General features: G+C 42.1%; 1 protein-coding gene across 9 annotated transcripts in view; it reads left to right on the top strand.

The window, feature by feature from the left end:
- The window catches only part of PTPRM (protein tyrosine phosphatase receptor type M), a 522,696-nt gene that overhangs the window by 294,204 nt on the left and 215,385 nt on the right, over positions 1-13,107 (top strand). For all 9 annotated transcript variants that reach the window (XM_068397302.1, XM_068397300.1, XM_068397299.1 and 6 more), the window contains exon 11: positions 5,292-5,394. In XM_068397302.1, the coding sequence (XP_068253403.1) occupies positions 5,292-5,394 (103 nt within the window). The remainder of the gene's footprint in view (positions 1-5,291; positions 5,395-13,107) is intronic.

The following is a 13,107-nucleotide window of genomic DNA, read 5'->3' as shown; positions in this document are numbered from 1 at the left end:
TCTTAGTATCACTGAAAAATCACAACTGAAATTTTAGCTTTTGAATATGGTGCCCTCTTTGCAGTGCTGTTAGCATGTAATCTCATTGTCTCACTGTGAGGCTTTGAGGCTCTTGATGTGGCCAGTGCTCTCCATTTTTGAGAGATGTGAAATGAAATGCTGAACATTTATGGATAAAAGGTTTTGCTATTTTTTAGAACAGATGAGGTGGCAACTGCATTCTGACCAATTTCTGAATTGAGTCATGGCATTTTCATTTCTCTGACTCTAGACTGCATTTTTATTTGAATAAAATACTCTTAATTTCCTGTTCTAAGTGTTGAGTAGTACTATTCTGTACTGTAAATAGTTGCCATGTTTCATTCTACAGTTGTGTGATTGGCACTGATGGATGAAATGATCTGTATGTAAATACGTATCACCAGAAGCAGAGCTCGTAGCAGTGCCTGCTATCAAAATTGATGGGCACTCTATTAGAAGACTATTTTCTGTTGCATACAACTTTGTGAAAAGTCAGCTGTGTGGGCTGAAATTTTGTATTCTGCCTTTCATACTAAGAAGGGTTTCTTCCATTTCAGGAACATGGCTGACATCATGAAAAAATCTGGAGACCGATACATTACTGAAGTGCTTTCAAATTCTGTCAGATTCTATGATATCTGGAGGGTCGTATAGGCTATGTATATTATAATCCATTGTTTCTGGTTTTTTTAGCCCCTGACACCCACATCTAGATCCTCTTCATCTTCCTCCAAAATAGGCGGGAGACTGAAAATCTAATAACGAGGATCATTACAGTTCTCATTTTCCGGGTCATCATCTGAATCTTCTTCAGCAGCATTAGAGGGAATGAATCCTCTTGTGCCATCCACCAGCTCTCCCACAGACGAACCATCTTCGTCCACCTGTCCAAAGACAGAAACATGTTGTCCAGCAGTTAGAGGAAGCTCTAGTTCAGGCTGCTCACTGGGACCATCACAAGGATTGTAGCTGTATTGAGCTACGAATGTTCAAAGCTTTCCCAGTTGCTGTCCTAGAGCCTGCAGGATGACGGACTGTTTGCCTGCTACCAGTTCTTCTGTCTCACTTGTGGGGTCCTTCTCTGAAAGAAGGCAGGACCCAGGAATGTCCTCTGCCCAAGGTGACTCTGAGGGGCTCTGAATCCAATTGTCCGGTTCACTCACCTGAGCTCGAAAGAGTTGCATGGCGTCTGTGTGATCCCTTTTTAGTTGTGCCTCAGCACTTTCTGCCATTTCTCTCATGGCTTTCAGTTTGCTCTATGCATCTTTCAATCGGTTTTGAAGAGAGCTGATGGCTTGGGTGACAGAATTTCGCTCCTCTGCCACTCATGTTAGTTGCCGCTTCAGGTCAGCATTTTCAGCTTGCACCTTTTCTGCCCAGCACATCTGCCCATGGAGGCAAGAATTTTCTTCAGACAGTGTAGTGTTTTCATCCTTCATCTCTGTGAGCTGCCCCTGTGACTTCTCACACCTTTGGCTGAGGGTGCACGCAACGTGAGCCCTCTTTGTCTGCAGCCAGTTGGGCCTGAAGCTCCTCAGCCGCCTTCTGCGAGACTTCATTCTGCTGGTCCTGTGCCAGCAAAGCTCTGGCAGGCTCTCTCCTTTCTCCAGCCCTCTGCTGAGGGAATGGTTTCATGCCCAGTTCCTCAGCAGAGCCTTGGATGGGCAGCAGCACTGGAGTATTCATCAGGTGCTCGATGGTGTCCAGCAGATACCTGCATCTTTCTTGCAGCTGCTCAGTGAGGGCAGCTAGCTAGGTATTTTTCTGATGGAGCCTCTCTGCCTCCTTGCATGCTTCCAGAGAGCTTCTCTTTCTCAGGAGATGGTTTTCCATGCCAAGGGCATCACGTTGCCTCTCCAGGTCTTGCAGCGCATGCTGCAGGCAGGCGTTCTGCACCCGCAGCCAACTGCAGGTGCTACCAGGGAGCACCAGGTCTTCCCCTGCAGGCTCTGGCACCTGGAGCACAGCATCCACCACAGCCTGGCATGTTGCCTGCTCCCCAGCGCTGTGGCTTTCGGGGGGTCTCTCCTGTTGCGCCAGGTGAAAAGATCGAGGCTCGATCTGGCAGCTCTGGCCACTGCTGGGGCCTGAGGCCCATTTCCCTCAGGGCAGCAGGAGCTCCTGATGGTCCCGGTGCCCAGGAGGACCTTCAGGCCGTGCCCAGTGGCACAGCTCATGGGAGCAGAGACGCTTGCCCTCCAGCTCAGCCCACAGTGCCTCCAGCTCCCACCGGTGTTCCTCCCTCTGCTCAGGGCAGCAGGGGGCCTGTGCTGGGCCCCAGCAGGACGAGGGGCAGCTGCGCGCCACAGGCCTTCAGCCCGCACCATCCCGCCTCATGGCTGAAGGCATGAGGACCAGGCTGTTGGCCACCGAACGCTGCTGCCAACAGTCACCACCGGTTGCATCCCCTGGGTCTGCGAGGGGCGCCAGCCCCCTGACCCTCTGTGAGCCGCTGGCTCCCTTCACCATGCAGGAGCAGAGACAGCATCTGCCGTGGGCCAGGGGTGGGTGAGTGCGGCCTTTGATGTGTGTCCTGGCCCCCTGCACACAATGGAGGAGTGGGGCAGTATGGCCATTGTGGTGGGTTGACCTTGGCTGGCTGCCAGGTGACCACCGAGCCTCTCTATCACTCCCCTCCTCAGCACGACAGGAGAGAATAAAATAAGACGAAAAGGAACTCATGGGTCAAGATAAAGGCTGTGCACAGAAGCAAAGGAAAAAAAATATTTATTCTCCACAAAAAAAAAGGCAAAAACCAAAACCCAAACAAATCTCTGGGGCCCCCAGCATAAGAAGGACATGGAGCTGTTGGAACGAGTTCAGAGGAGGGCCCCTAAGATGATCAGATGGCTGGAGCACCTCTCCTGTGAAGACAGGCTGAGAGAGTTGGGGCTGTTCAGCCTGGCTGAGAGAAGGCTTGGGGGAGACCTTATAGGAGCCTTCCAGTTCCTGAACGGGGCCTACAGGAAAGCTGGAGAGGGACTTTTTACAAGGGCATGAAGTGATAGGATGAGGGGTAATGGTTTTTCAACTGGAAGAGGGTAGATTTAGATTAGATATGAGGAAGAATTTCTTTCCTGTGAGGATGGTGAGACACTGGAAGAGGTTGCCCAGAGAAGTTGAGGATGCCCCTTCCCTGGAAGTGTTCAAGGCGAGGTTGGATCTCACTAAATAGATTTAAGTTGTCCAAGCTTTTAGAGCCTTGCCTGTGTGTTCACCAACTCAGTGTGGCCCAACATAGATAGATAGGGAGTCTCTAAGGACCTTACCTTTTAGTGCATCTGAGCTTTCTGCTGCTGAAGACCAGGGTGTGCAGTTGCAAAAACTGTGAACAGGAAGAATATCTCCTGTTTTCTCTGTTTATTGATAAGCTCTTTTTTCACATGTGGGCAGTGTGGAGGAGGAATAGTCCTAACCTAGACAGGAGAAAAGTATAAGAATAGATAATGTCCAGGTATCTGTAGAGAAGAGAAAAAGTAGCCAGGTCTAAAAGGTGGGACTGGGAGAACCACAAGTCATATCCTGGACAGGAAGACAATTTTGGTGGAGGGAGACTAAGATTAGTAAAGAGTGCAAGTACAGACCTAGGAGTCCTAAATTAGGAAGATTACAAGACTTGTTAAGATGTGGGCAGGAGACCAAGGGCAAGAAATGACATAATGTTCCAAAAACATTCAGAGTTCATACAGTTTTTGGAGATGCAGTTACTCTATGCTTCCCTTATTTTCAGGATGGGCAACTTGAGAATGAGGCATTATGTGAACAAGTTTTGGAAATTCAAAACTGCAAAATTGAAATATGTGAAAATTGTGTCTCTGGAATATTATGCCTTTAGGCTTCTCAAAGTGGGTACCCAAATTACTTAAAATGATTACTCTGTTTGAGTCTTATATCCAGGATTGTAAACAGAATAAAACCCTCTCAGCTTACAAGGAGGTTTTTAAAGATTAATTTTTTTATTTGTGAAGCATTTCAAAACTGGTGAATATCAATGAAAAGCGATGAAGATGTTAATGTTTTCACAGCAGACTGAAAAGTTGAGGACAAAAGTGTTAATGCAGTCCTCACTTGGATATATAGGGCCATATGGATAAAGGAGAGAGAAGTTCATATATCTTTCAAGTAGATACAGTTACTACTGGGAAGGTGAAAAGGATTGGAAAATACACTTGAAAGAAAGACTTACGTTGTTGGAGGTGTTTAATTCACTAGAGGAGCCTAGAGGTTGATATTACCTGTATGTGGAGCATAATGTACTGCGAGTAACTTCATCACTGTGGTACACAAAATATCCAGTGGCTGGAAGATGATGCTAAACAAATTGAGATGCCAAATATGTCTCCAGCTTCAACATGAAGTGTAATTAGCCATTGGAAGAACCTGCTAAAGAAAAGATCTTCTCCCTTACCAAATGTATTTTCTCTTTCAAGCAGGAATTTGTTTAGGGAAGTTCATTATTCCTATGGTCAGAAAAGATAATTGCAATGACCACTTTTTACTTCTATAGCCTTTAAATCTGTTAATTGTATATCATCATTAACAACTGGACAATAAGGATACAACAGACTGCTAAACAACCAATTAACCAAGCAGCCTTCCATCCAATATAATCATAAAAATGCAACTAGATGATAGCACTGAAAAAAGTAGCAACAGTAAAAGACAATAACTGAGGCACCATTTGTTTTAATCACAACTGTAATTCCTTAATGAAGACCCAGTTTGCAAAAGTACTATTGAGTGTGACTTCAAACTAAGATAAGTTCTGGTGGTGATAATCCTGCTTCATTGTTGTAAATTATGTCTGTGGTGGACAACAGACCCAGGACAGTTACAGCACTAGTTAAAATTCCAGGAATGAAAAATTCTGAGAGTACATCCTAATACCACTGACATACTGAGAAAGCTAGGCTCAGTTTCAAAAACTATAGTCACTTCAGCATGCACATTTGCAGATGCTCTTCTTGAGATAACTTTTCATTTCCAAGTCATGGATTCTCTACACTTTCTGCAAACTTACTCCTACTAGTATCTGTTTCCTGTTTTGAAATTGGCAGTAAGCTGGGATTTCTTTGGTTCCTTGGGGTTTTTTTTTCTGAAGTTATTTAACAGTTGTCTCACACTTGTAACAGAAAGCATCTTGGACCTATAATATGGTCTTTATAGTTGAAGAAGTCTTGAAAATTACCTATTCAAATAAAGATACAGCTCTTGAAAGAAGAAATACGGGAATAATGATTATTTTTGCCTCTTTTCTTTTCTTATTCTAGCACCCTCTATGCCACCATATGAACTTGAAACACCTTTGAATCAAACTGACAGCACTGTGACAGTCTTGCTGAAACCTGCACAGAGCAGAGGCGCTCCTGTCAGGTACCAGGGGAAAAATCTTTATAAAATTAAAACCGAATTGATTAATTTATTGAACATGTTTTCTGGAGATTTTCTACACAGCAATCAGTGTCTAAATTCATGTCTGTATTAGCTCTAATTAAATTAAATAACTGAAGAAAATGAAAGTGCTTTGATGTTGAGTGTTCATGTATTGTTTAAAGGATTTGATCCAGATGCAAGGGGCTTGTTCTTTGAAGATAAGGAACAAAGCCATAGTTCTGTTGTGTGGGTGGCTTCTTTAAGGTAATTGCTTGCTGCAGTGTTATAAGTTCAAGGGCATGTCACATTTTTTATGCTGAGCTACTGTCTTTAATATTCACTCTTCTTGTTTACTTCACAGATTTAAGATAGTCAACTCTTAGTAACTTAGCCAATTTAAACAATGTGTACTGTAACATTCATAAACTATTGACGTTTAATTGACCATGATAGCAGAAACAGAAAAAAAAATCAACCTGGAAACCAGTAGCTCGGATTCTTTAGTGTTATATAGTACTCGTTAATGAATTTCCAATTTGCAGAGGTTTATTTCACCGCCAGATACACACTACTGTGTAAGTCCTTCATTGATTAATATAAAACAGAGGACTGGTTAGATTATTTTGCATGAGAACCAGTAATGACCTCAATACTCTGAATAAATGAAAATACAGATGAGAGAAATACAGACTTTTCAGAGGTTTAGGATGTTTTTCCTTTTGGCTAATCACGTATCATCAAAAATGGTTAATTCTTTTGTTACTGTAGGAAGAGTTTCCACTTATAGTGACTGACTATAACTTTTTTTCCATTGTGATGCTAAGGTTTTTGGTAATTTCTGTTTTTTTAGGAAATACAGATTTGGTATACTCATATATGTGTGAATGAAAATAAATGTTCTTTGGGTTTCTTCAGAATATTCAATGTTTCATATAATTAGGTTTTTTTACTATGCAACGTATTCATTGTTGCATTATATATTATATATATGTAGGTCTGCATTTAGGAAATGCCACCCTGTTGACCATTCAGACAACTTTTTAAAAAGAAAATGTAACACTTTGAGTAAGTCTGAACCAGCTGAGAAAAAAACAGAAAGCAGTTAAAGCAGATTTAATGAAACTGTTTGATTTAGCAGATTAGATTAGAAACAGAATGATTTGATGTTTGTCTTACTTTATCTCACAAAGCTATAGCGTAGTCCTGAATTCAAGCATCTGGATTAAAATAATACCAGTTGGAGTCATTGTTGTTTAAACACAAACATAGTAGACCATTAATAAAAAACAGTTTCATTCCTTTTATCTGCATCATGAACTAAAGATGATTGACTCCTATAGCAGTAGTGACACATCAGAAACTTCACTGACAATAGAAAGGAGCTAGTCAGGAGATTAAAGTGTGCCAAATAAGGGGATGAGTGCTTAGGAAAATAGGAGGAGAGATTTAAAGTAACATGAAGCTGTAGAACTGACAGATGAACACATAGCAGCAAATTTACCGAGGTCCTACGCAACAGATCTTAAAATAAAATGAATGCTGACTGCAAACTCACAATGTAAATACTGAGTAAAGCAGAGTGAAAATTAAAGTAAGAGTTTCTTAATACTCTTAACATTTTATTGTGCATTACATTCTCAAGCACACTGTCATTGCATAGCTTGCAGAACACATTCTGCATATGGATTTTATCATCTTAATCTGTATTCATTGGGTGTTAAAAGTTTAGTCATACTTCATTTATGCACACCACTAAGCAAGATACCTTGTCTATTGATTCTGCTACAACTACTGGCTTGGTTAATGCAGATTTTTGAAACTGCACTAAACTTGCAGTGTAAATGATTGTGGTTGTTTTATTGATCAACACATCAGCCATGTCACATAAAATTCTTTAATTCCTGAGATGGATAAGGAGAGCACAAATTCTATCATTCAAGTCAACAAAGCTAATACCTGAGGTCATTCAGAATTCCAGCTTTTTTCTGTGATTAAATTCTTTTTCTTTACTTAAATATGAAAAATCGTGGTATCTTATACCTTGTTTAGAATCCACACACAATCACCACAACATAAAAGGAAAGGGCAATGCTTATTGTTGATTCAAAAAGCGGACTTTATACAAATGTTCAGGAAGCTCTGTTTACAATGATAAAGTACACATTAATCATGAAGGCCAAATGGCATTCCAGGTTGTTTTAGAATTCATAAGACTGGACATGATTAAAATGTATTTTGTCAGAGTTTTAATACAACAAATACTGCTCGCTTTGTCTTCAATTTCAAGTCCAGCACATTTTATGGCTGTTGCTCTGTTTATTTCAAGGAGATTATTTCAGAATTATATGTGTTTAAAGCAGTAGCGCATTCAGTAATGATGAATGTATGCACTTCTTTAACAGCTGGCTAAGCTATTTTGATTTTTAGAATGATTGTAATTTGCAAGGCTTTTTTTTTTAATTTAAGATGATGGCTCTGTGGGAATTGTGTAATACATGTCTTATTGTGGATATTCTCTTTTTTTCAAAGATATATGTTTGTAAGAATCAGTAAAGTTTTAAAGAATTTGCATGAAAAGTATACAAATGCAAATATGTTTTCTATGAGGGCTCTTCAGCATCTATTGAGGGACTCACTCTTCCAAGGCAGTATCGTTTGTACCTTTAACTTCTTCAGGGCAAGTTGGCCTGAAGTTTAAAAGACACAGGGGCCAAACTGTCTGCAGGTACATAGATTGGTCAGTTCCATTTACTTCAGCTAAGGAATGCCGATTTATTGCAAAGATCTGGCTCGTGCACAGGAATGAAAAATGTAATGCTCAGTGACTGCATGTATTTAGTGTTATTTATATATTAATCTACATTAGAAAGAGCTTTAGATTGTTTGCCACATTCTATAAAAGGTTCTTGTGACCTTCTCTGGAAAAGTTTTCCTGCAAGCTTTTAGCTTCAGCGAGGGGAAGCAAGTTTTCTTGGTAGCACAGTTTTCCATTCAGTCTTGCCATGATAAAGGTTGAGTGTTTCCACTTCTTTTATCTCGCTTACGTAATCAGCAGAATGCTGTCACCTTACCACCCTCCTCCTGCTATTCTGTGCCACAGCCTCAAAAACCTTTAAGAGTAAACATCGCAAAGATTTTGGCCCAGATAACACCAGAACTACTTGGCCATAGCAAGCACTCTGGGAGCAGCAGATTGGGGAAAGGAACAAGAAGGGTAAGAAAGAAGGCAAGACCATCCAGGCTCTACTCTGCCTCCTGGTCTCTTTCTCATATTACATTACAGAGCTTGCCTTAGCAGGATTTGCCCCATTAAACCTTTCTAATCAGTTAATGGCCCATTCAGCCACCCTTTCTGCTCTTACAGACGCCACAGACAGTTGGTACTTTCCTGTTCCAGCCTAAAGTGGGAGAATAGGAGGGCCAAGCCTGTCAGCTAGCAATGCCCTGTGGATGCAATACTTGGCATTTAGGATGCCAGAGTACTTCCTGCACTGAGTATGTGGGATCAGTCCTGCAGCACCTGGGTCTGCAAGGCCCAGACAAGATGACAGGGAGAGAGAGAATTGCAGCAATTGCCAAGTAGTATAATTTAAAATTACCTTAAAGAAAACATGCAGAAGGAAGCAAATAAGCTTTGAATTACGTGAGTTGAAAGCTGAGAGTGTGCTAGAGTGAAGGTAGTCTGTGTACTCTCAATGCATTCCCTTTATCATCAGTGTGCCCAGCTTCCTCAACATGCAGGTTGGGTGCCCTAAATAAGAACAACTATACTGGGAAAATAAAGCAAACATCTCTTTATTTGAAGTGCTTAATTTTGAAATGTACTTTTAATCTCTCTCCCTGAAGAAGTAATGTATATTATATTTCAGCCCAAAAGGCCATATTATGTTGTGAAGTATTTTGAAGTGCAGCTGAAAACTAGCACAGAAATTTCAAACTACATGTTATCTAAAGTGATAAGCGCTTTCTAATGCTTCATCACGTAAACACTTCGTGATGTGTTCAGATTGTCTAAATTCCACAGAGATTTTCATTTCTTATTGGCCTAATCCAGACCTTTAAAGGCACCCTGTAAATACTGGGTTCATTGTCACAGGTGGAATTAAGGCCATCTGCGCATGGTCCCTGGAATAGAAACAGCATGATTCAAAGAAAGATGCATGGTGTAAAGAAACCTTTGTCAGCCCAAGTCCAGGGAGTACTTCATTCTGTATATGGCTTAGCCATTTCAACAACACTCATCGTATAATGGTTCATAAATGAATGACAGAGGACACCTAATTCCTAGCCAATGACTAGCAGTAGGAAGGAGTAAATTAAACTGAGGTGGTCACCTTTGAAATGCAAAGACTCGCATGTAACGCAACAGTTCCCCACTGGAACCACCATGCACTGCAAACAAAGCAGATGCCACAGTTGCCTTCCCATCCCTGCCACACACATTGCAAGACAGGAGGACATGTCTTAGGGCCCCATCTCTTTCCTTCAGGATGACTAGTGCCATGAGTGTCAGCCGCCTTTCTGTGTGCCCGTTCCCTCTGCTTTGTCACTGTGTCTACTCACTGTCTCATAGGCTGGCAGTAGGAGTTTGCATTCTGTGTGCCATGTAAGTTAGGGTACGCAATACTGTTCAGACACCTCCATGCAAAGAAAAGGGATCATCTGAAGCCTGAGAGACCTTTTGCAGGACTCTCCAATCTGACAGACAGCCTTCCACAGAAGCCACTAACTATCTTTATTCTTGAAACCTACCATCTTCACAAAAACACTCACCTGGTTGGCAGATCAGCAGATTAAATTGTTTCATAGGCAATCAAAAAATCCAAACCAAAGCTAGCAAGCTAGCCAGGCTGTTTGGAAAGCAGTGGCAGATATCACTGGAACACAAAAAGCAGCAGGGCTTTTTGAATACAAAAAATACTGTGAATACAAAAATTTCAGAATGTTTTCCGTAACCTTGAAGAGGCCACAGGGCACTCACATTGCTATTGTGAGTACGTGGCAGCATTGGGGCTGGGCCTTCAAGTTGCAATCCACTTCTCGGAGAAGAGGTACTGATATCTCAGTCTGAGTTTCTATGTTGCATGGTAAGAGTGCAGCGTTAATTCCCACGCATGAATTATGGAGGTAGTAGACTTCATGAGTATGATTATAAATTCAGGATAAGTGAACAAATGAGTTTTGAAATGGGAGAATGCTGATTTGCACAATAAGAGATGTGTTGATGTTCTGTGTGGGCAAAAACATGGCAACAGCACCTGCAAATAAAAGCATTGCAATACCTGTATTTCTAGCTCTGTCCTCTCGCAATTCCTACCTAGCACATTATGTAATGCTAGCATGTTACTGAAATTTCCTTCTACTCCTAGTGGCATTGCATGGAAATGCAGTAAGGAGAAAAAAGTAAATCTCATGTAGACACAGCTGAGGAGAGAAATATCAAAACTGTGCATTAACCAGGGGAGATTTGGAAAGCTTCCCAATAAAAGGAAAAGTGAACTTTGGCCTTTCAAGAGCTCATGGATAAAACAGTCTAGATATTGGGTGGATTTATGATAAAGAAAATGGTTATGTTGGAATAATGTTACTATACATGTTCAAGTAGCATTGCTAACTCACTAGTATTCTGAAATGTCATGTTCAAAATACAGCCTTTTGAAATACTGTGAAACCACAAGGTCTAAAGAGCATGAAGGGAAATTCCTGCCCATTCTTTAATTTGCTTGCCACAAGCATCCTTTCTATTGTTTAAGGGTCTGTAAACATAAAGAATTGTATGCTGTAGGGTCAGCTCTTGCCTGCAAACTGTATTTCTACATTATAGTTTTACAACCTGTAAGGCAGCTAGTAAACTTGTTTGAGGATGTCTGTGATAGAGAAGGGATGGGGTTTTATTGATGCCCGTAATTGTAACTTCTTTACATCAACAAATATAATTATTTACAGCACAAGGGTCAATTTCAGTTTCATTAAGGGAACAGTACAATAATTGCTTCTGCTGTAAAAATGCTGTAATTCTTTTTTGTTACACAGTAGAACTTGTCCTTGGATTTTTCATAGAATCATAGAATGGTTTCGGTTGGAAGGGACCTTAAAGATCATCTAGTTGGCAGGGACACCTTCCACTAGGTGGAAGGTGCTCAAAGCCCCATCCAACCTGGCCTTAAACGCTGCCAGGGAGGGGGCATCCACAGCTTCTCTGGGCAACCTCTTCCAGTGTCTCACCACCCTCACAGGAAAGAATTTCATCCTAATACGTAATCTAAATCTACCCTCCTTCAGTTTGAAACCATTCCCCCTCGTCCTATCACTACATGCCCTTGTAAAAAAATCCCTCTCCAGCTTTCCTGAAGGCCCCCTTCAGGTACTGGGAGACTGCTAGAAGGTCTCCCCGGAGCCTTCTCTTCCCCAGGCTGAACAGCCCCAACTCTCTCAGCCTGTCTTCATAGGAGAGGTGCTCCAGCCCTCTGATCATCTTCGTGGTCCTCTTCTGGACTCATTCCAGCCAGTCCATGTCCGTCTTATGTTGGGGGCCCCAGAGATGGATGCAGTACTCCAGATGGGGTCTCACAAGAGCAGAGTAGAGGGGGAGAATCACCTCCCTTGACCTGCTGGCCACGCTGCTTTTGATGCAGCCCAGGATACAGTTGGCTTTCTGGGCTGCAAGTGCACACTGCCGGCTCATGTTGAGCTTCTCATTAACCATCACCCCCAAATCCTTCTCCTCAGGACTGCTCTCAATCCATTCTCTGCCCAGCCTGTATTTGTGCTTGGGATTGCTCCGACCCATGTGCAGGACCTTGCACTTGGCCTTGTTCGTGCAGTTCTCACAGGCCGAGCTCTCAAGCCTGTCACGGTCCCTCTGGATGGCATCCCTTTCCTCCAGCATGTCAACCACACCACACAGGTTGGTGTCGTCAGCAAACTTGCTGAGGGTGCACTCAATCCCACTGTCCATGTCGCCAACAAAGATGTTAAACAGGACCGGTCCCAATACCGACCCCTGAGGAACACCACTCATCACTGGTGTCCACTTGGACACTGCGCTGTTGACCGCAACTCTTTGAATGCGACCATCCAGCCAATTCTTTATCCACCGAGTGGTCCATCCATCAACTCCGTGTCTCTCCAATTTAGAGACAAGGATGTCATGTGGGACAGTGTCAAATGCTTTGCACAAGTCCAGGTAGATGACGTTGGTTGTTCTTCCCTTATCCACCAACGCTGTAACCCCATTGTAGAAGGCCACCAAATTTGTCAGGCATGATTTGCCCTTAGCGAAGCCATGTTGGCTTTCACCAATCACCTCCTTATTGTCCATGTGCCTTAGCATAGTTTCCAGGAGGATCTGCTCCATGATCTTGCCAGGCACAGAGGTGCGACTGACTGCCTGTCGTTCCTCGGGTCTTCCTTTTTTCTCTTCTTGAAAATGGGGGTTATGTTATCTGTCATTTAACAGTGTGATTAATAAAAATTAATCTCTGATAAATAAAGCAAGCTAAAGTAATTCCAGCATAGAAGAGAGAATAGATTATTCCATATCTCTGAAGAGATTATTTTTCAGTTTCATAACTCACCAATACTTTCTTATGGGTTTTGTTATAATTAACAACTGAAAAATTTGCTGCACTGAGGCTCTGCTTTTTTTTTTTTTTGCCTTCCTTATCCATGCTGGCCTTAAGTAGGATGCAGTGGAGACCATATCTTTGCATG

The sequence above is a fragment of the Nyctibius grandis genome, chromosome 3, assembly GCF_013368605.1.
Source record: "Nyctibius grandis isolate bNycGra1 chromosome 3, bNycGra1.pri, whole genome shotgun sequence".
NCBI lineage: Eukaryota > Metazoa > Chordata > Aves > Nyctibiiformes > Nyctibiidae > Nyctibius > Nyctibius grandis.
The sequence above is the reverse complement of the archived record's forward strand: the minus strand, read 5'-3'. Positions and strand labels throughout refer to the sequence as shown.